At 40.8% G+C, this 22,039-nt stretch overlaps 1 protein-coding gene across 3 annotated transcripts in view; it reads left to right on the top strand.

Moving 5' to 3' along the window:
* FBLN1 (fibulin 1) overlaps window positions 1–22,039 on the top strand; it is a 79,217-nt gene that overhangs the window by 51,032 nt on the left and 6,146 nt on the right. For 2 of the 3 annotated variants that reach the window (XM_054848253.1, XM_054848260.1), the window contains exon 15: window positions 628–1,061. In XM_054848253.1, coding sequence (XP_054704228.1) covers window positions 628–982 — 355 coding nt within the window. In that variant the 3' untranslated portion in view covers window positions 983–1,061. Of the gene's footprint in view, window positions 1–627; window positions 1,062–5,700; window positions 5,844–7,856; window positions 7,989–22,039 lie in introns of those variants that run through there. The other variant, XM_054848242.1, reaches the window with a different exon arrangement.

Raw genomic sequence — 22,039 nt, forward strand, 5'->3', positions numbered from 1 at the left:
TTTCAAAGCAAATAAACCTTAACGTACGGGCAGTGTTGGAGATAAGTTTTACATTCCTCTGTATGCTGTCAGATGATGAACACGCATAGTGCAGTATCTAAAGTGCCTCCTGTCTCTCAGAAAAGCCAACTCCTTGTACATTTGTGGTTTTCAGAATAGCTTGCTGCTCAGTCTTAAAATCCAGCCAGACATCCCAAGTAAGACACAGTCAACTCACTAACCACTTGGGATCTCTTCCTTTATTTAACATATGTCCAATCAACAAAAGAATAAAACTTGGGGGGAAAATAAGAAAGCCAGTATTCTCCCTAGGAAGAGCTTTAGCTGATCTAAATGCAAATATACTCTCACGCGTGCTGAGGTGCCAGACTCAATCCATCTGTGCGTGCAAAGAAAGGGCAACAATTCTGAAAATGGCAACGCTTCTCCAGAAGCACCCACTACAGACAAGTTCATCCTTATTTAATAAATGTCCATTTGCAATATGACTGAGGTGCCAGGCTGAAGAATGGATACAGTATGCAAGTCAACATATCTTCTCCCACCCCCACTGCCCTTGCTCTCCTATCACGCTTGCTAAATGTACGCTAATCTTCCTCTTGTCTTGTGTTCTCACTTTTCTTGCAGTCGCTGTGAGCGCTTGCCTTGTAATGAAAATAAGGAGTGCCAGAGCCTGCCTCTGAGAATAACCTACTATCACCTCTCTTTTCCTACCAACATTCAAGTACCCACCGACATTTTCCGCATGGGCCCTTCCAATGCTGTCCCTGGGGATAAAATTCTGCTGTCCATCATCAGCGGGAACCAGGAGGGGTTTTTCACCACAAAAAAAGTGAACAACCACAGTGGCATTGTGGTCATGCAGCGGCAAATCACAGAGCCCAGAGATCTTCTTCTGACAATTCAAATGCAACTTTCCCGCCATGGAACTGTCAACACATTTATTGCCAAACTTTTTATCTTTGTCTCTGCACAGCTTTGATCCCTAACTTACAGGCATCATTGGCTACTTTTTCTCTTCTAAGAGTAGCTTTTTTTTCCCAATTTTAATAAAGTTTTAGTTCATCTGTTGCATGCTGCACTTGCATTTTATTTGCCATCATCATTACAGTTCTCCACTTGCCCCTATCACTGAACATCTCAATTGGGGGAGATTCTTATGTGTACTCTGCATCATTATAAAAAGCAGAAATTGGTGTCCAAGAGGTTATCACGTGAATATACCGAGACTGAAAACTATTAATTTTCTTCGCACAGTTGTGGAGTTGGTCTCATTTGATGATACACAGCTGCATATGTTTAGGTCTAATTTTTCAAAACAAAATAGGTACCTAATTTAAGCTGTCTCAGCTGAGACATCTTTAGAGAGTTTCATCACTTATGGGGCAAATAGTGTGCATTTTCTGAAAATCTATCTGAAGGGCATAACTTAGGCCCTTTAGCACCTCAGAGGTGCCCCAGCACACAAGTCACTGTGAAAGTGTGGAGCCAGATTTTCAAGCTGCGCTAGTTACCGTTGCTCTGTTGTAGCCAGTGAGCTTGTGCTGATTTCTGCCAGGTACAGATCCCAATTCTCACTGCTAAGGATGGTAGAAAAGAGAATCTCCTCTAAAGAACATTTATTTTAAAGATTTTTCATCTTCCTGTCTGTGGAATTTCCACTGAATTGAAAAACTAATGATGGGAAAACAGCAATAAACTTCCTAACAGCATTCAGCTAGTAGCAGAGAGCTCCTTGCTGTTTCACAGGCTATATATCCTGAGATGTGTCTACAGGAACATTTGAAAAAGATATTTAATTGGTCTCATAACATTTTTGTGTCTCCAGCTTCCATATGAAACCTGATGATTTTTTAACTGTGAAGACTTTACCCACCACCACCAAAAAATCCCGAAGCAAACCCTAGCAGCCCTGAAAGGGCAGCCAGAAGTCCGATATCCAAATCTTTCTTCCTTTACTTCTGTGACTTTCTTCCTTTACTACTATGCAGTCAAGAACAAAGTAGGCAATACAACTGAAATTTCTTTGGAATTTTTTTGTTTTGTGAGTTGGAAAAGGATTTCTTTTACTCTTCATCCTTGTATTGATAGATACGAATAGCTGAGTCCCAGAGGCACGATCTGAAAATTAATGTTCTTTTACGCCATCCTGGGATCAGATATCTCTGCTGCCCGGTACATAGACAGAATAGTCAGGCCATACATGAATGAGGAATAACCCATGCGAATGCATTTATAGAAAAAATGCTTCACTGTGTAAATACAGACAGCACAGGCAAGGTACAAGGTTAGAAACTAGGAACCTTCTAAACCAAGATCACAAGCCTTAATCACCTGAACACGAGGAATTACTCTGTTAGCTGTAAGCTGCAGACTCTCAGGCTCATCGTCAGCCAAGGACTAGATTGGGGCACGATCTCAGCGCTCTGCCAGAGTATTACATGTTCCCTAGGGCAAAGTTTATCCCAGCTGGCTGACAGGAGTTCAAGTCTCACGAGGAATGCCAATGTTTAATAAGTCTGTTGACACATACTTATAAAGCTGCCAGAAGTTGCCAGTGGGGATAGAGTCCCAGCTTTAAATATTGAAAGCACAAGCCCGTGCTACTTGAGCTAATGGGGTTTCTTACTGCCACAGAAGATGCTTGTATATAACAGCCCTCTGGCTACTGGTTCATTATGAGGCCATAATTAAGTAGGATCAAGATTCAAAAACAACCTTCATTTTTGCAAGCATTAATATATATTTGTTTGGCAGGAAAAGAAGGGAGTGTGAGAATTTGGCCCTCAGTATTGTAAAATGCTACCATATTAATTGCATTCAGCAAGTGATTCAAGAACACGGAGCTCAGTGTCTCCTGTATGAGATGCTTTAATGCTGCAGCGTAGCTGGAACTTTCAAGAACACGTATGTAATTATGTAGCACCATTTATGTGCATGGTTCTTTCCAAATGAAAATGAAATTGCGGCTCCTGGTCCAAAGAACTTACTAATTGAATCCAACAGAGAATATGAAAAGGAGTGACACCAGCACCCAAGAAGAAAGACAGTGAGAAAACAAAGTGTTACCAGCTGCACTTTGGATATGCTGAAGCAATTAGCAGGGATATCAAAAGAAAGGAAATCAGAGAGTGAATATTTAGGCAGAGGAAGGCACAAACTCAAGTTTAGCAGTGTGGACAGAGCATGCAAGGAAATAAAGGTTGTGGGATTTGTAAGAGGGGAGAGAAACGGTGCAAAGAAGTAGAGCTGACACAAATGTTTGTCTGTCACATGTATATGGTCACCAGCTGGATGGATCTAGAAACTCATTCTAGTTAGGAACTAACACAAATGACTTGTGATCATTGTGATCCTCTGTTTCTGTATGCAGGGTACCTAATTCATGTCGCAATGCTTTACTGCAGTGAACCAGAAGTGAGAATTACAAATGTGAGTCTTACTTAGGACTTCATCTTAAACAAATTCATGGCTTTATTGGATGAGAATGTCAGAAGCGTTTGTCAGATTTTGTTCCAGCTGAAGTCAAGAGTAAAGCGCTCTTTTCTTCCCAGCAGGGAGCAAAGGCAGACCAATACTGAATGCTTCAGACACTCCCACCACAATGTTTTTCCATACAAATTCCATTAGCTAAATACAGCTATGAAAATTTAGGATGCTGTATGTATGATACCAGTACTTCATTAGTAATAATATCCCAAAATGAGTTATGCAAACTACTGTTTATTGGTGTCCCTAAAACATTTAGATGATGCCATAGTTATTATTTATGTGTTATATAATGCAAAGAGGAAAAACTTTTAAAGAACTTTTTCAGAATTTATAAGCACATTATTGGAAATAAAACCAGTCTGACTTGGCTGTTGTGACCCCAGCTCAGGAGGAAAGATGCAGTGTTTGTTTCTATGGCTGTATAGCTGCGTCTACTGAAATCCTCTATACGCAGTAAGGAAAAAAAAAAGGGGGGAAAGAGGGAAACATCATACGAATGATGTACTTTTTGCCTTAATTCGATTTGTTACGTATTTTGAAATAGACTATTTTACGCTGGAACTAGACTATCTAATTTAGTTGATCCTTATTTCACAGACGTGAGGGTCAGCTAGCTGGAAGTCCTTTCTTAATTTGGCAGCTGAGGTTTAAGATAAGGGGATGTAATCTGTTATCATAGGTCAGACTATTATGCCCATATATCCAGAATTAATTTGTTCTAAAATGACCACCATGAAGCATTTCAGCAGAAAGCCCTATTTTGTTCCCTGTGAGATCTCTAGGAAATGATGAAATTTTGTATGCAGATAACGGTGGGAAGTAAAAGGTCTCTCCTGGCCTGTATCTCCTGGCCAGTCTCAAAACATCAACTGCAGAGTAAGAATAACAAGCCAGACTCAGCTGGTGTAAATTAACCCAGCTTCATTGCCTTCCCGTGGACTATGCCAGTTCACATCTGTTGAAGCATGATTTCCTTAACGTTGATTCATGTCTTCTCTTTTATCTTTATTTCAGCTTCATACAATATCAGCGTGTTTGGCTTTGTTTTCTTTGATGAGCAAATGTGGGTAGCGTATAATAAGAAGTTACTGATGTATTTATTATTAATAGAGCCATAAAGTCCCTTTGAACATCTGAAAAAAATATGGCTTGTAGGTGTGGACTTGGGTAGCACATTTTGAAAAGAGCAAGAACCATTTGTTTCTAGAGGTATCTGACAAACTAAAGTTTCCATTTTTGTTTCCCTTTTACTCGGTGAATTTTTCTTCCTTTTAATCTTTTAATTCCGCCCCCCCCCGACACTGCAGTCTTTTCTTTTTTCCACTTAGAAATATGAAGAAATGGGCAGGTCAAAGTTGAGATCATTTGTGGGGCTTAATCACATTGTAAGTCCCAGCATAGCCCTTTCATCTCTCATGAACACAGACCGGGTATTGTGTGAAGTTCTTGAACTGTAAGTGACTTTAAATTCACTCTAGTGGACAAGGGTGAGAAGAAGTCATTTAACTTTTAATAGACTTTCAAGGACGAATGAGCAGCCGGTTGAGATGGAATATGAAATGACCCTTACCATTTCCCCAAACTCAGAATTCAATCTTTGAGGTATAATAATGTGGTTAACTTTTTTCCTCCCCCAGTTTCCATTCCTCTCTGTTTTCTCAGTTTAGATGGAAAGAGGGGGATGTGAAAAAAAGACTGAAGAGAGGCTTTTCTGGCTCTTGCTGCAGTGAAAATTGTGAAAGAAAGTTGGCCCTTCAGATATTTCCTGCCAGATTTCCCGAATGGAAACAATTGCTTCTGCTTTATATGACTGATATCACATGGAGTACAGAAAGGCTTGTGCAAATAAGTTCAGCTCCACTGAAATTGGTGACACCATGCCAGTGCGCTGCAGCTGAGGGTCTGGGCCTAGTTGTTTGGTCCTGTCTGTACTTTGAAAGCAACTGTACGTGGCATCTTATGCGCTACCGTTCTCCCTACTCCTACACGCCTGGCTTGAAGAACTGGCTTTGCGGGGTGTTTGACTGCAACTCTTAGCCAAGCCAAATTTTTTCGGTGGCCCAGCAGTTCTGATGATCTGCATTTGTCTAAGTTTTTGAGGTGAAGAATGGACACTTCCATCAATTATAGTTTCTAGTTCCCCAGATTGCAAAACACACAGTAATTCATTTTCAGGATACATATGCGTCTCTCTCTCATTTCTCTTAGTGTCAGACTTGAAAAGACAGATACTATCCGTTGCATTAAGTCTTGTCGACCAAATGATGTCAGCTGTGTGTTGGATCCAGTCCACACAATTTCCCACACTGTCATTTCACTGCCCACGTTCAGAGAATTTACAAGACCTGAAGGTAAGTGGTTTGTTCCTTGTTCCATTTAATAGACTACAACATATAAAACCTCCACCGGAAATCCTTGCCTAAAGCCAGACTAGCTACCAGTGCAGTAAAATGTTTGCACCGTTCCAAATTATAGTGTACTGTTCATTTAATTAAAAACTTCGATATCCAGGAGTTTTAATTTTATGGGGCAAAGAACGTAATTCTGAGCTCTAACTCATACAGCTTCCCAGTCTAAGGAAATACTGAGTCTGAATTCCCAGTTACCACATTTACTCACATAATAACCCTGTGCCCTATGACTTTTTTCTTCCCTTTTTTGCAGATTTTGCCATAGGAAGTAGGTGCTCATTATATTTCTCTCATCTCTTTATGGTCTGTTGTTTGCTATTGACAGGTGGCTTGTTCCAAGAACATAACCTTTATCTACATGCAGACATTAATGGCAAAATACATTATGTTGAATATACTGTCTAGTACTGTGGTTTGCCTGGTTTTGATCCATGAACAAAATAAGTATTGGGGTTTTTTTAAATATAGAATAAAGGGAAAATTCCAAGGACTGGACAGAAAGTTTTTAAGCTAAGATTTTCAAAAAGCATCCAAGTGAGTGGCTATCCAGTCATCCAGAGTGAGTTTTCCAGCCCCAGAAGCTGCACTCTCATGGGCTCTCGTGTATTTCTGCAGTTGCTTCGACTTCTGCGATACCTGCGAGTTTTTAAGTCCCGCAGTTTCGTAAGGATCACACACACTTTGCTCAGTTCACATATAAACTTACAGATCAAGAGCCAATTTTTGCTCCTTGGCATTTGTATTCATTTTCTGGCAGCTTCACTGGGGATTGCCTGCACATCCAGAGGTGGGATGACTGCCTTCAGCCTTCAGCCCTGCTTCTCTGTAGGATGAGCCACTCCGCAGCGTACTGGGTGGCACTGACACAGAGAGAGAAGGGGACGGAGGAAAGAAAGATAATTTTGGAGGGGGTTTTTTTAAAGATCTTAAATCCCTGTTTCTGATGCACCTAGAGTCTCAGCCTTGCTATCTCAGAAGGTGGTTGTAAATGAAAGCCAAAGCTGATTCTTCACTTCTGTACCAGGCAGAAGGAGTAGAGCAAGAGATGTCCTAATCCTTGTTCATACAGGAACAATTTAGCCACCAGTAACTTTGCTGTGTGGAGCTGCTGTAGATTGTGTGAGGCTTGTTTCAGGCCTTGGCTGGCCCTACTTCAGAGGGAAGGGAGGAATGCCCCATAGCCACTTCTGCTCCCGCACACGCCCCTTCAGCCTCACCAGGTGTACTGGCAGCAGAGCTAAGGATTTGGCCCAGGATGCTTCCCAAATTGTTCCCTCATTAGTCCATCCTCATGATTTAATAAAAAGAGATGAGACCTAGTGATCTGAGAGTACTACCGAAGCCCAGAAGATGTTCCTAAACTCTAATTCAGTGCATGGCCTTGGGTGAATTCTTACTGCCCCATGGTTTAGTTTCATCATCTGTAGAGCGAGTGTAATGAGGCAAATAATACTACTTACCTCCCTCACGAGGGGCTTGAAAAATAGTCTTTTTTTTTTTTTTAAACCTAAACCCCTCCTCCAATACTCAAAAGGACTCTGTAATTTGTAATAGCAATACTTTGTGTAACTGCGTAAGGGAATCGGAGTTCAGGGGTTTATCTGTTTGGTCCCCTTCACTCCCCACCCTGTGGATCCTCGGTGTTGTCCTCTTGGGTCCATGCTGGAAGTCTGACTGGTTTCTAAGAGTGGACTTTCTGGACTCTAAAAGTTACAGTGTTTTGGCTTCAGGGCTTCTTGGACAGTGCAGGAGGAGAAAATAAATCTATCCGAATCGTCCCTTCCCTCAGATCTTCTTTCTTTCCATTTTAAAGGACAAACGGGGAGTGGTAGGGCAAGGGGTTGTCCTCCCAACAGCTTTCAGGACAAGTAATTTTGGGTCAAATTCTGTTGGGTTCTTCAGTGATATTTTCAAATACTTCTTAGTACATTCTGTGATACTCTTTATTTGCAGAGATTATTTTTCTTCGTGCCATCACACCTACATATCCAGCCAACCAGGCAGATATCATATTTGATATAACAGAAGGAAATTTAAGAGATTCCTTTGATATCATCAAGCGTTACATGGACGGTATGACAGTGGGTGAGTAGAACGTTTTCTGCTTACTTTCTTCTCTCAATAATATTGTAGATTGAGGTTAAGGAAATTAACTCAATTCATTAATTCCCACCTTTATTTTCAAGCCTGTATTGATTTAATATTCTCCAGTCCAATATGTGTAATTTGAACTAATATCTCACAGATGGTTTTTTATTCAAAATACCAGAGGCCTAAACTTTAATTTGAGAAGTATGTTAACTTTTTCAGAACTGGCTCTAATTACAAATGCAAATGGCTTAGCTTTAAAATTACAAGGTTTGCCCGTTATAATCAAACCAAATATAAAATATGTAGTATGTCAGCAAAGAGACGGTAATTTTAATTAACCGTTCTTTCTTCTTTAAACAGCATTGCACCAATTTGTGGATAATAATCAAATTTTTAAGGCAGGACTGAATTTACTGAAACTGTTACCTGTTTTAATATTTAATGACATGCTGGTTCAGTTTTAAATAAATACCTCTGTTGAGGGTAAAGGAGATCTGTCAAATGCTGTGGTTTACAAGACATTTCAGCCTGGAACATACATATTTGATTTACAGTCTCAACTTGGCAGGGAGGAGACATGGCGGGAAGTATATCTGTGGGTGTGGGTCACACGCTAGACCTGCATCTCCTCATCTAGCAGGAGGGGCTGCAGCACAAGCTGGGGTCCTGCTTTCTGGTAGGTTTCTTTCAGAGCAGGGCCCTTTTGGGGGATATAATGCGTACTGTATCCAGTATGAATGTGTATAGTGTATCTAGTATATATACACACATGCATACAGGTATATATTTCCAGTGTATACTGTAGTTTGGCGCTCTGGGACCCGGCATACCCAGGAGTAGTTAGCAAATTATGTGAAGGATGCAGAGCAGGAGCAGGTCCCAGGTGATGTGCTGCTCTGCCCTGTGAGTTGCTAGTGCCATGGCCAGGGAATATGCTGTGATTCTCATGCTTAGAGAATTAATATGCCAGGTATTAAAAAGTAGTTTTTGATTGCTCTTTATTAATGTTTATTTATGAAAATAAAGGACCACTGTTCCCAGTGAACGTTTGTGTTTCAGTGGGTGAATGTGCAGGTTCTGCTCAGGTTTATACATGTGCTTCTGTGCTTTCTAGCAGGACTTGTCTGGATGAAAAGAAAAATCGCTGCTGTCCTTTTTCCATACTGATGGTTTGTGAAAATGTCATATTTAGCATGATCTGAAGGTGGCACTGTTGCATTTCAGAAGCGAGATAGTACAGCATCAGCTGTGCAAAGGTTTTATGAACTGTAGATAAAAATCATAAGTCATTAGGTTTGTATTTCTTTCTTTATCAAACAGAAGTATACATGTGAGTGCTGAGAAAGAGGGAGAGTCTGTTAAAGCAGGATGATAAGATTACAGATTTCAGGTATTGGGTTGATTCTTTAGAAGAGTATAAATGTTATCAGATCCCACAGTAGTTACAGTAGTTTGCTTTTCGTGCTGTGTTCTTCTTTCTGCCTGAAGAAAGAAGGATGTGTTTAGAAATTTGACTGGCCAAGGTAGTCGCCTGGGGGAAGTGTTTCCATTTTGAATAACAGGACTGGGCGTCAATGCTGTTTTACTTGGTAAACTGGATATCTGCCTCACAACGTTAAGAGAGAACGGATATTCTTACACACTGGGCTGAGAGGATACGGTATGTGCCTAAGTACATTCCCAGCTCTGCAAAAGAATTGGGCAACTTTCTTCACCTCAGTTCCCCCATGTGCAACATGGAGATGATAAAACATGCCTACTACTGTCTTAATTAATTCTTGTATGTAAGAGTCTTAATTAATTCTTCTATGTAAAAGTACTTTGAGATTAATGGATGGAAGCTGCAAAGTAAACTGCCTGCAGCAGAATTGGAAAAGGAAAAACAAAACAAAACCCTAGCTGATATTACCTGGAGGGGCAGAGGTTCAGGACACCATGTTGTATGTGTGAAATTAGGATTGCAAATAATTCTGCCAGCAGTGGTTCTACTGCTCTCATCATAATATCGTTTTTCTTGTTATTAATAATCAGAACATTAGGTGTTCCCATAAAGTGCTGGGAAGTATTCAAGACAAATAAATGAGATGGAATCTTAGTCCATAGGAGTTCACAAAGTGAGTCCCTCTTGTAAAGAAAGAGGAACGGTTTGTATAAGGGTGGAAAAAGACAAAGGGCATAGACAATATCATAAAGATTTCTTGGTTATCCCATTAAGTTATAGGAACATAAGAACTGTGGGGGTGCAACATAAGGACTCTAGCAGAGCAAACGCCCAACTAGCCCAGTAACCAGTGTCCAACATACGGGCCAGTAACAGACAGGTATACCGGAATCTTTCTCCAGATACAATGTTCCAACTTACCGCAATCATCGATTTATATGCTTCTGAGAAAGCACACCTGGACCATCATGCTTGATGACCGCTGATGGACATATGCCTCTTGAATCTGTGTAGCCTATTTTGTAATCTTATATTGTAGAGGAAAGAATACATTTACTCTGATAATAAATCATGGATGCATGGGTAAAAGGAATAATAAGCATGTTTCATTCTGCTGTAATATTTCAGGAGAAATGACCAGAGTATCAAAGCTATTTTATCTGCTAATGGAAATTAGATCACCAAATATCTTTTCTCTACAAGAGAAAATTTCTCTACAAGAGAAAATATAGAAAACCTCTATAGGAGTTGTTGTTTTGTTGTTGGTTTGGTGGGGTTTTTTAAGAAAAGACATGGACTAGCTCAGAGAGAGATAAAATGCATAAGAGCATGTGGAAGAAAAGCCGGAAAATAGTTACTAGTGTTACTGAAAGACCTGAATGTAATAAACCTTGACTTGATGTCAGAGCAGAGGAAACCAATGAAGGGATTCAAAGAAAGGAAGGAGCACTGGGAAAAGAGGGGAAGAAAGGACAGATCAAGGAAGATGCTCTTGCACGAAGTCCTCCGTTAGTAAAACAGTTTTTTGCTAGCGGTCACAAACAAGAAGAGAGATGATGCCTTAAGAAGGACTTGCATCTAAGCTGTGTCTGCGTGAATGGAAAGGAACAAGATACTCTCAAAAGTCTAACACTGGAAAAAAAAAGTTAAAAGGTACAGGTTTCTTTTGGTAAAGGTTTAGAGAGTGGGAGGAGCTGTTAGAGATGGAGTTACAGAAGAAAAGTGAGGACTTCAACACTGACACAGAATGGTGGACTGAAGAGAGTCAGGTTGTCAGTTTTAACCATTATGCCTTTAAGTTGATACTGAGACATCAAGGAGAAGATGTTAATGAAGCTAAGAAATGTGTAGGATTGCACGGAGAGTGGCTAATCAGCCTGGTTTGTGATTTGTTGGCGAAGAGAGAGAGTTGAGGTCATAGGAGGAGATGAGAGTCTGTAGGAACAGGTTGTGAGGAATGAAAAAGAAGAAACTAGAAACAGAGGAAGGAGCTGCCCCAGGGAATGTTACAAAAAGAAAGAACACAGTCTCCCAAATGAGATGTAGGAGGAGTTGCCACAAAGGTAGGAGTAGAAAGAGGCAAGGATAGTATTGCAAAATCAAGGAAAGAAAATATACCAAATGGGAATCAATGATCAGCAATACTGGACATGGAGGAGCCGAAAGAAGTGAGAACAGACTCCAAAAGTAGCTATGCTGACCTCCAGAAAGTATCTTCCAGTGGATGAGACGGAACGAAAGCCAGCCTGGTAGAGTGGCAGTGCGTAGACTTCATGCAAGCTGAAGAAAAAGAATTGTGTAAAAAGTTGCCTCCAATATTTCTACCCAATTGCATTAAAAAGAGATGTGAAACCCCATTCTTTCCTGGTTCAAGAAGTGCTGTAGACTCTCTGTTGCCTGGCGAGGTTACAGGCCAAGGGTGGCATTGAATCCAAAAGATACTGTTAACAACTGCACATCACTTGTTAGCATGGGCGAGAGAAAAACAGAATTGCAGACCTGTGCAGGTTGTTTTTTTTTTTTTAAAGCTTTTATAGACTTTTCACTGCATTCCTCCTTTAACCAGCTGTCAGTGAAAAATGAAGAATGCATTTTCAACCTGTACAAAAATGTCCTATCAATGCCTAAGGTATTATCAGATACTATAAAACATTTCCCCCCTCAGCTATGCATTCATTTCCTTAGGTGACTGTAATACCACCTTGCAGTCTGGTAAACTTCAGGAAGGTTTTTAAATTTCTTAATGCAGCTAAAAGTAGTTTTGATAGGCTGAAATCTTCCATATCCCATTTGGTACTAACCTAAGCATATATTCTTGCTTATTAAGCAGAATAGTTCTGTTCTTAGCAAAAAGATCCAAAGCCAACACGATTATAAAATTTCACTTCTACCTATAGAGCTTCTCAGGGGTGTTGTGCTGGAGCCTGAATACACTGGTATCAACGGTTGCTTATAATTTACAGATATGTATTACTGCTCTCCACTGTTACTTGCAAGGATTTTGCTGCTGTCTCTGTCCTGACTCTCCAGCCTCTTTTACACGTGTGATAGTTCACAGTGTTACTTTTGAACCGTTACAGAAAGTGTCTCGACTACTGATGGCACAACACTGGATTCATTAGTAGTCTAATTTCTACTATGGTATCATGATTGTTTAATATGTTCCAGAGGCTGGGCAGAGACTTAAAAAATGATCAGAAGGTAAACAAAACCAGATAGCATAAGAAAGTGTGCTTGTGGGATCCCGTGCTGGTTGGGGGCAGGAGGAGACTGGAGGTAGGCTTGACTTTTTGGGAAACCTGTCTTTAGCACAAGGGTAGTAGTTCTGTATCTCGTAAGTAGTTTGGCCATTTCCAGTGTGGCAAAGTCTTTTCATAGTCCACCATGGAAATGTTTGTATGGTCTGACATTAAATTCAGAGTCATTGGATTGCAAAAGATTTGGTTCTGAACTTTGTCCCTGGACCCACTCTGCTCTGCAGTGCTGGGCAAGTACCTTCACGTTCCTCTCCGCTTCTCCCTTACCCTCTGTTGCTCCAGACTCTCTGTCTTTGGGCCAGAGGCTGGCTGGCTCTTACCGTGCATTTGCTACGGTGTTTAGCGTAATGAGATCCCCGGACTGATTTGGGCTTCCTGGCGAGGCTGTGATGCTGAAAGTAGCAGTTCACCTACAGTTGATTTTCTGTGGGGAATGGAGTCTAGGCGTAGGCAGAGCGAGGGCATCCAGGAGAGCTCCGCGGTTCGCCAAGGCGAGGATGTGATGATGTGACGTACGTTATCTGCCCTTGTGGATACTCTTACTAGAAAGTAAGTGACAACAGCCACCTTTTGTCATGACTATAATGTCATTAGCATGAAACAACAATGGTGTCTGGCAATACAAAACGGATGCTGTGCAGTCATTCACAGTGAGCACACAGAGCAGGGACATAATTCAGCAGGTTTTTCAACAGGCTCTTGCAGCCTTACATTAAAAAAGACACAGTCCCTTTCAGTATCTTTGTTCTGGTTTCATCTAGGCTTGCCCCTTTCACAAGAGGAGCCCCTCAGCAAAGAATATTTTGTGAGTTTTTCTCTATGCCAGGTTGCCCTGTCGAAATTAGTAGCTATGCATTTGAGACGAGGGTGCCCAGAAGCCATTTGGTAAACGGGATCCCAGATTTATTGCCTGAACCTGCCCTTTCGGGATGCTGATGACTGCGCTCTTCAGTAGTCAAATCTCTCAACACCCTCCCTCCCCTCCAGAAAAAATGTCAGGCTGGAGAGCTCTTCTGGAGGCAAACAAGCAACTCAGGCAGGAGGTGAATTTTCATTTTGTATCTGAGAAGTGCTGAAAGTGCTTTTCGGGTGAGAGTAAGTCTAGTGCTTGAGTGGAACAACCTTCCTAATGCCAAATTTCACTCTAGCACATTGCAAATATCTGGTTAATCAAACGCTCCTCCTTGATCAATGTTCATCTCACCCCTCGGGTAGGAAGGTGTAGTGTATTACAAAAACATTCATACAGACTACCTTCAGTTGCAGTTTCCATAAAGCCAGCAGACAAATAAATCACACTGCAATTCTGATGAAGTTTTGTGAACTGTGGTGTGAAGAATAAACCTGCCAGCTTAGGAAAGAAATGGACTGAGTCAGGGAACAGCTAAGGGGAGCGCCAAATGTCCTTGGTTCAGATTCGATAGCATGCATTTTTTGGTATTAATTTTAAACAGTGGGCTGAGATATTACATAAATGAGCAAATAAAGCCAGATTTGGAATCCAGTACACCGAGAAACGTACTACAGCAATTCCTCTGAGAGATGTCTGTGTGAATTCAGGCTTCTGAGGTGTTTTGCCCCAGTTTAGAGTAGTCAGAGACTTGCTTTTCTGAGGATCTCTAAGTGTCAAATATTGGTGTGACTGATTCAGCTGCTTCTGCTGCTGCTGCTCCCGAGTTTGTGGTTGATAGCGAGGATCTCATTCCTGCAGTAGCGCCTACACACCCTATAAAAATGGAGACGGAAGATAAGAGACTCAAGGCATATCGTAAATCTTTCCCAGTATGATGCACAGATGCATGGCTCACTTAAAAAAAAAAGCCCACCCTAACTTTTAAAGGGGTCAAATGTGGTGAAGTGACCCTTTATTTCAGCCTTATTTTGAGAATTTGGTCAGGGATTAACACACATTAAGATTCAGAAAGCTTCCCTCGTCAGAAGTTCTGCTAACAATACCAGCAGAGCTGTCGCCTCTAGGTGATGACTGAGCAGCTATATAAGGGCTTTCATGTCAAATCCTCAGGATTAGGTACTTTTTCTTCCATGGTAAATTGAATCACAGAGCTATTTTGTGCTGTGTGCCATAATGTGGCTCTTTGCCAGGAAATGCTTAGGGTTACAATAATTAATTGCCCAGGTGTCATGGATATGCTACTGTATCAAAGCTTGGCTGAAACGGAATAATGTGGTTGTGGGACAGGTAGGGTAAACTAAGCCATTCTCACTAAATGGAGAGACTGCGTGTACATGATGATGTACCATGATGGACAGTAAACCCCCTGTAAATAAGATAGTGGGAATAAAGTCTCAGGAGGCTGATATATGTGATTTTGCATTTTTTTTGCATGTTTTGGACATTCAGCCTTGAAGTTTTTCCACCTGTTTTTGTAATATGTAAGATTCTTGTACTACATAAAGCATGTCACGTTCTCAAAGGTGGAACAGGAAGGATTAAAAAATATATAGTGGAAACTATTTTTTAATGAGGCTACTTCAAGTACAGTTATTGCATTTTAGGCATGAGTGATTTCGCAGCATTGTCAACATTAAAACCCATTGCGAGGTTTGGCTGGAAGGCAAACCAGAGATCTAAAAGCACTTCAAGTTTGCCAAACCAAGATAAGAGCACATCTCTCTGAAGTTATTTGGTATCCTTAATAAAGATCATAGTATTTGTAAACTAGCCAAACCTCAGTAAAATCAAAGGTTGTTTTTAATTCTTTCATAATCCCAAGGCTCCATATGATCCAACATGACAGATAATAGCTTTGAAAATATTTACCATTTGTTTCTGGCCAAAAAATGTATTAATACCATGAGGCCTCTTTATTGCCTCTTTATTTGATGCATTTCAGCAATCAAAGCTTTCTAGAGAAGCCCAAGTGTTAATGAAATTAAACTTTGTTGAGTGGTTGAAGGATAGCATTTATAATAAATTGAATCCCAAATTTCTGATCTGTTGAGTAAGGCAGAAAGATCCTTTTTCACGCTGAAATGTAATTCCTGTACTGTAATTCCCTTTTCCTTTTTTTCTTTAGAGGTGAAATGAAAGGCAAAAAGAGAAGCAGATTCAGTTTTAGCTAAATTTAAACTAAGACTTGTACCCTAGGTGGAAACTTCAAAGGCTATGAGTACCTGGAGAATTTTAGACACAATTGTTTGGGCAGTGTCTAAAGGAGAGCTTTGTCTTTATGTGGCTTGTAAATGTTTGCTGTGGTCAATAGATACCCTGAGCTTGGGAGAGATCTGAGCAACAGGAGTTGCTTATGGTTGCAGGCACAGGCCCACCTTGTTACACTACTCTTTTTTTTCTGAGGGGCGCCTTGCCCTACTCCCGATCCTCTTTTACACCCCTCAGAGAAGGATACAGTACAGCTTTGAGCTGCACTGTTGAGTCGCGGTTATTGAATTACTCTTTTTGCCTATTCCTGAGATAACATGCCACTGCAGTCAGCGCTCCACCAACTGGTCCAAGTCATAAGGAGTCCCGTGCGCGCTGCTGTTGCAGTACCTAAAGCGCCGTTGCCTTTCTGTTCCCTAACAGGGAGCATTGGGGTTGTATCAAGTGCTCTGGAGCTTTGTTGGTGCTCAAAAGGGAAATCCCCCTCTCCTGCCTACCTCTGAACGAACACTCCAGTCCTTTCCCTGTTGTCAGCATTAGTGTTTGTGCAGCAAGCTACATTTTTGGTTCTCTTCTTTCAGGTGTTAATCCAAGGGAAGTGGTGGAGGGTATAGCAGGATCACTAGTTTTGATCAGCTTAAACCAACAGTGAAATTGCCCTGAGTCTCATGTAGCTTACGAAAGTGTGATTTTATGTGTCCAAACTGACTTCTGAAGCATTTCATAAGCATTTGGTTGCTCAACAGTTGAAAATTAGGCCATTTTCTTAGGAATTTGGATAAAGATCTGAGAGGTACATGTTTTTGAAAATCTTGTCCCAAGATACTTCAGCAAAGATAGGTATAGCCAGCCACATGCCTGTGAAGCAGTTCTCCATCAGCATGGAAGCCTTGTTAACATCCAACTCTAACTTGATTCTCCAAATCTATTCTTTCGTGAAGTGTTCACCATCAAAGTTGAATGAAGGTCTAATTCACAATGTTATGAGGGCAATATACTTCAAAGCAAGAGGAAATCTATTTCAGTACTTGTATTTTGATTAATGAGTTTTCTGAATCCTTTAACCGTATTTATGTTTGTCAGGTGTGGCAGCTCAAGGATTAATGATATCTTCAGAGCTATTTTTCTGTATGATTTGATGCCTGCAGTGATGATTACCAAGAAATATTTCATTTTCCAAAGAGCAGCCACTTATTAATAAAACAGATTATATCAGAAACTATAGAGCACCACATAGCAGGAGCCTACATTGTTATTGTCACAAGTAATTGAGAGAACTAGACATAGCTTTTCACAAAAAAAAAAAAAGAGAGAGAAAATAAAAAGGACTATTTAGCTTTTGAGAGATGGAGGAATCTAAGGTGTGCATTAACTTTCTGAAGTCAGCAGACATCTGGTGGTCTGGGAAATGCCTGCAGTTTGACAGCTAGATTGCGCCTTTAGGCACAGTCATGAACTAGAGAGGACTGGAGGAACATAATGCCTGTGAGACTGCCTGTGGAGGCACAGCCCATTGCTGTGAAGGGCAACAAGAAGGGCTTCTACAAGTACATCAACAGCAAAAGGAAGAGTAGGAAAAATGCGGGCCTGCTTCTGAACAGGGCAGGAGACCTGGTGACCAAAGACATGGAGAAAGCTGAAAGATTCAATGCCGCCTTGCCTCATTCTTTACTGATAAGACTGGCCTTCAGGAGTACCGGGGCCCTCAGAGCAATAGGAAGGTCTGGAGCAAGAAATACTTGCCCTTGGTGGAAGAGGATCAGGTTAGGGAACATTTAAACAAACTGGACATACCCAAGTCCGTGGGAGCTGATGGGGTGCCCCCACAAGTGCTGAGGGAACTGGCTAATGTCATTGTGAGGCCAGTCTTAATTATCTGTGGACGATTGTGATGATCCGAAGTTCCTGTGGACTGGAAGAAAGCAAATGTCACTGCAATCTTCAAGAAACGTAAGAAGGAGGATCTAGGGAACTACTGGCTGGTCACCCTCACCTCAGTCCCTGAGAAGGTGATGGAGCAAATCCACCTGGAAAACATTTCCAAACGTATTAAGGACAAGGAGACTGGGAATAGTCAGCAAGGATTTATGAAGGGGAAATCATGCCTGACCAACTTGGCAGCCTTGTACAAAGAGATGACTGGATTAGTAAAGACGACCGAAACAGACTCTTCTCAGTGGTGTGGACAGGACAAGAGTCAATGGGCACAAATTGAAATACAGGACATTCCATTTAAAGATACAAAAAGCCTTCTGTTCTTTACTGTCAAAGTGGTTGAACTCTGGAACAGGTTGCCTAGAGCTGTGTGTGGAGTCTCCATCCTTAGAGATACTCAAAACCGTACTGAACACAGCCCAGACAACATGCTCTAGGTGACTCTGCTTTGAGCATGGAGTTGTACAGATGGTCTTCAGAGGCGCTTCCTGCCTCAACTATTCTGTGATTCTGATTCTGGATCGCGGTGATGTTGAAAACATGACAGGACTGGATTGCTGTGAAAGGAAAAACTTTGCAGCTTTCACTCCACTAAATGCAGTCAGACATTCCCTAATGTGCAATGTTTGAAGCATTGCATTTTCAAAGCTAGGATACATTAGGCAATTACCCAACAGTTGATTCACTTAGCTTCTCCCCTGGCATGGTATAGGTCAGTAAGTCCTCTAGTAGCTATGTTGGTAGGGCAGTTTAAGCACCGAATATCATTACTTTGGCATAACCTTTTGGAATAAAAAGCAGTCTTTAGGAAAGGAATTTAATTCAACTTTAACATATGCGGAGCCCCAAAGCTTTTTCCAGAGAAAAAAATTAATGAAATATAGCCTAAAATTTGCATTTTCTGTTTGTTACCAGGATGTGAATTATTTTTCAGCCTTATTGATGAACTTTGTATATTTGTAATGAATACTGAATAAGAAATAACTTTTTTCTTACAAATCTCAGCATGACTTCTTTGAGTTGAGGTCTACAGAGCCAAAAACCAATTTGGCTATATAGTTTTGGCTTCACACTATAGATATGTATTTACATGTTGCAGACCGAGATAGTCTGGTTTCAAACCTAACCTGCAACTCGTTGCCTATGGTTTGATCCAAGGAAGCATTTATTCATGGCTGGATTTTTTTTTCTTTTGCTCACTTCTGGAATGATCCTATCAACTTTGCCTTTCAGAATAGCCACTGCAACAATCATTTCCCTAGTCCTAAGCTTCCTAATTGCCTGAACATCTCTTTTGAAACTATGACAAGGCTCTTAAGTAGCACTGATGCATCTGAGATGTTTACTCTTAATTTTGAAAATCTTGGCCGGCAGTATAAAGCAAGAGGCCTTGAGGAGAAAAGCAAACTTGAAATTATAGTCCAGGATCTTGCATTAACATGAGGAGTCTTCTTATATTGCTTAAGGGAAACTCATAAACATGGTTTTCCCCTGCAAAAAGTTATTCACCACACATTCACCGCTAGCGTGCCGGTGCTTTGGGCTACTTTCCTTTAATAGCCGTGCAATGGCTTTAGATTTGAGGAGGCCGAGATGATAACCTCTTGGCTTCCTTACTGCAACATCCACATGGGATTGAAGAAGTTTTCTAACATTAGGGGAGAACTTATGTCCATCCTTTGTACATATCATACATACCCATGGCCTGACACAGGCTAGCAGACTATTTAAAGGCTATTCTTGTGATTCCCAAAGATCCATTGCTTAAAAAAGGGTAGTTACTGTTGTGTTGTGGCAGCTAGGACTATTCATCTCTGACAAGGCTGTAAAAAGGACTGGAGTGGTTTTTGTGGGGAAACAGAGATCCAGGAACAGCCAAATGTAGGACTTCAGAACATAGGCTGAGATTATTTGGAAGTTAATGCAAAGCTCAATAAATTACCTGAGTTTCAGTTGAGTTTAGGCTCCAGCTCCACAGCTCTCACCACATTCTCTGGTACTTGAATTTTTCCAAATTAATAATTTCATGTTCCAAGTATCCATTTAAAGCACAAGGAAAATAGCTAGAGGAAAAATTATAAGGTGTTTTTTGTGTCAGTGAAACCTCTCTCTTCTAGGTGTCATTAGCAGCTCACCCCAAAGTTCCATCTGAAAACGGACAGCACCATCTCTCACCATGTAATAGCACATTCTGTCGACAAGCCTTCCTGTGTTGTTTTTTTTTCAAAGGGGGCACATTTTGTGATGGACTTTAGCTTTCTCTTACAATCAGACCTGTAGACTCACAGCCCAAGGATTAGGAAATTTAGGGGAAAACACTGATTTGCTTGGGCTCTCACGCATCTCATATGGGAATTTATTTATTTCATGAGGAATAGAAATGAGTATATTGCTACCAAAATGTCATGCATTCTGCATGAATAAGCTATGCGTTTTTCAGCCCTACTATGTATTCCTGCCTCTCACCTGTTAAGCCTCATTCCCTACTCAGCTTTTCGACAAACACAAAAAAAAAGGACAAAATTCAGTAGCAGTGTGTGCTTATTTTGAAGGAAAAGCGAACAATGAGCTATGCTCTGACTTTGTCTGCCTTTGGTATTTCAAATATATATCCCATTCTTATTATTTTAGTTACTTTTTACAAAGTGTTTAATTTAAAATAGATCTCAGAATGAATAAAAAGATGTGTTTTGTTCTATTTAGGACTGGACGAATATGTTAACTATAGATTAATGATTCAGAAAAGTGGATTGTTGTTCTTTTCACCACTTCATGCTCTCTCAGTAACTCCTCACCATCCATTCCAAGATTAGGCAGTCTGTGGTCAGTTTTTAGCTGACCACAGATCATACAATGAAACGGTATTTAAAAAAAAAAATTAGCAAGTTTTCCTAAATAAATTGTTTATTCCCAGGAAAACTGGCTAAATTAGCACCTGCCTATAATGTCGTGTGTGAAGTCTTGCACTAATGAAAAAGGGACAATACTGTTGGATTCGACTGACAGTAAAAAGCCACGTGTCTCTTTGTTAACTTGCCACCTGAGAAGAATCACAGAAAGGAGACTGTGCGCTCACTGGGAGCACAAAGGAAAAGGAAAAAAAAGGTAGTTTTGTTACTATTTTTTGGTATGTGATGACCAGAACAAAACGATATAGCTGTAACTCCTTGGGGGGTGTGGGGGGAGGGAAGATGAGAAGGTGGTAAGAGGAAAAGAGCGCTTGTGCTTGTTACTTAACACAAAGCTTGAGATGTGGTTGAGGGAATTGATCACATTTTTGATAACTGTGTTTATTGTATTTTCCTAAGCATAGCCCACAGGTTATTTGGAAGAACAGCTTTTGATCTGGCAGTAGTTTGGATTGTTTATATATACACAAATACATATGCCTGCATATGCATATGCAGGTAAGGCAAGAAGAGGGTTACTTCAGCACATCCCCTCTTTCAGCAGTCATCAGATACAGCTCCCCAGTAATCAGCAGTCCCTGTTGCCTCTCCCTTTGGCCTCTGATTCCTTGCCTGCTCCACTAACGCTTCTCAGCTTGATTTTGTGGAGGTCCTTAAAAATTGAGGTTATCCGAGGCTCTCTTTTTGAGGAATGGGTGCAACTTAAGTCTCTACTGTGTTCTTACAATGATACAGATTTAAATATTTGACTAGACTCAAGAAAATCCTGTGACCTTCACCTTTGGAACAGAAGACATAACATAATGCATCCTCTTTACCAACCCAAACCAGCTTTTTCGAGTGGCAGTGTGAAAATAATCTTCTTTGGTTCTGCTTTGCTTTCCGGCTAACTGTGGAGATCCCTGTTAGAGGAACTTTCTCTAGAGAAAATGCAAATGCAGTGTTCAGCAAGAGGTGTAAGGAACACAATGACCCAGATTCATTGCAAGTGCAGATTTTGTGGTTACCAGTGGGGGGGAAAAAAAAAAAAGTGTTTTTTTTTAAAAAAAGGTATTTTAAAGAGTTTTGCAAGTGCTCCTTCAGCATACTGGGCAGTGAGCTTAGTACAGAAGTCAGAATCAGAAGTCTGGATTTCTGGAGACAAAATGTTAATGCCTGATAATGTGGGGACTTGTCATCCAGAGTGCCTTAATGTGGTAACAAAACAGCAGTGTTTCTCCTAAGTTCAAAATGGAGCTTCTTAGAAAATCAGCTGCCTAATGCAAAAATACAAGCAGAAACCAGACACAGAGGTGAATTGCCTGAGGGTCTCACATATTTCAAAGCAGAGAAATGTAATGATATCTTAAAGAGGTATAGACAAGCCAAGGAATACCTGTGGC

Source organism: Grus americana, chromosome 1, assembly GCF_028858705.1.
Source record: "Grus americana isolate bGruAme1 chromosome 1, bGruAme1.mat, whole genome shotgun sequence".
Lineage (NCBI taxonomy): Eukaryota > Metazoa > Chordata > Aves > Gruiformes > Gruidae > Grus > Grus americana.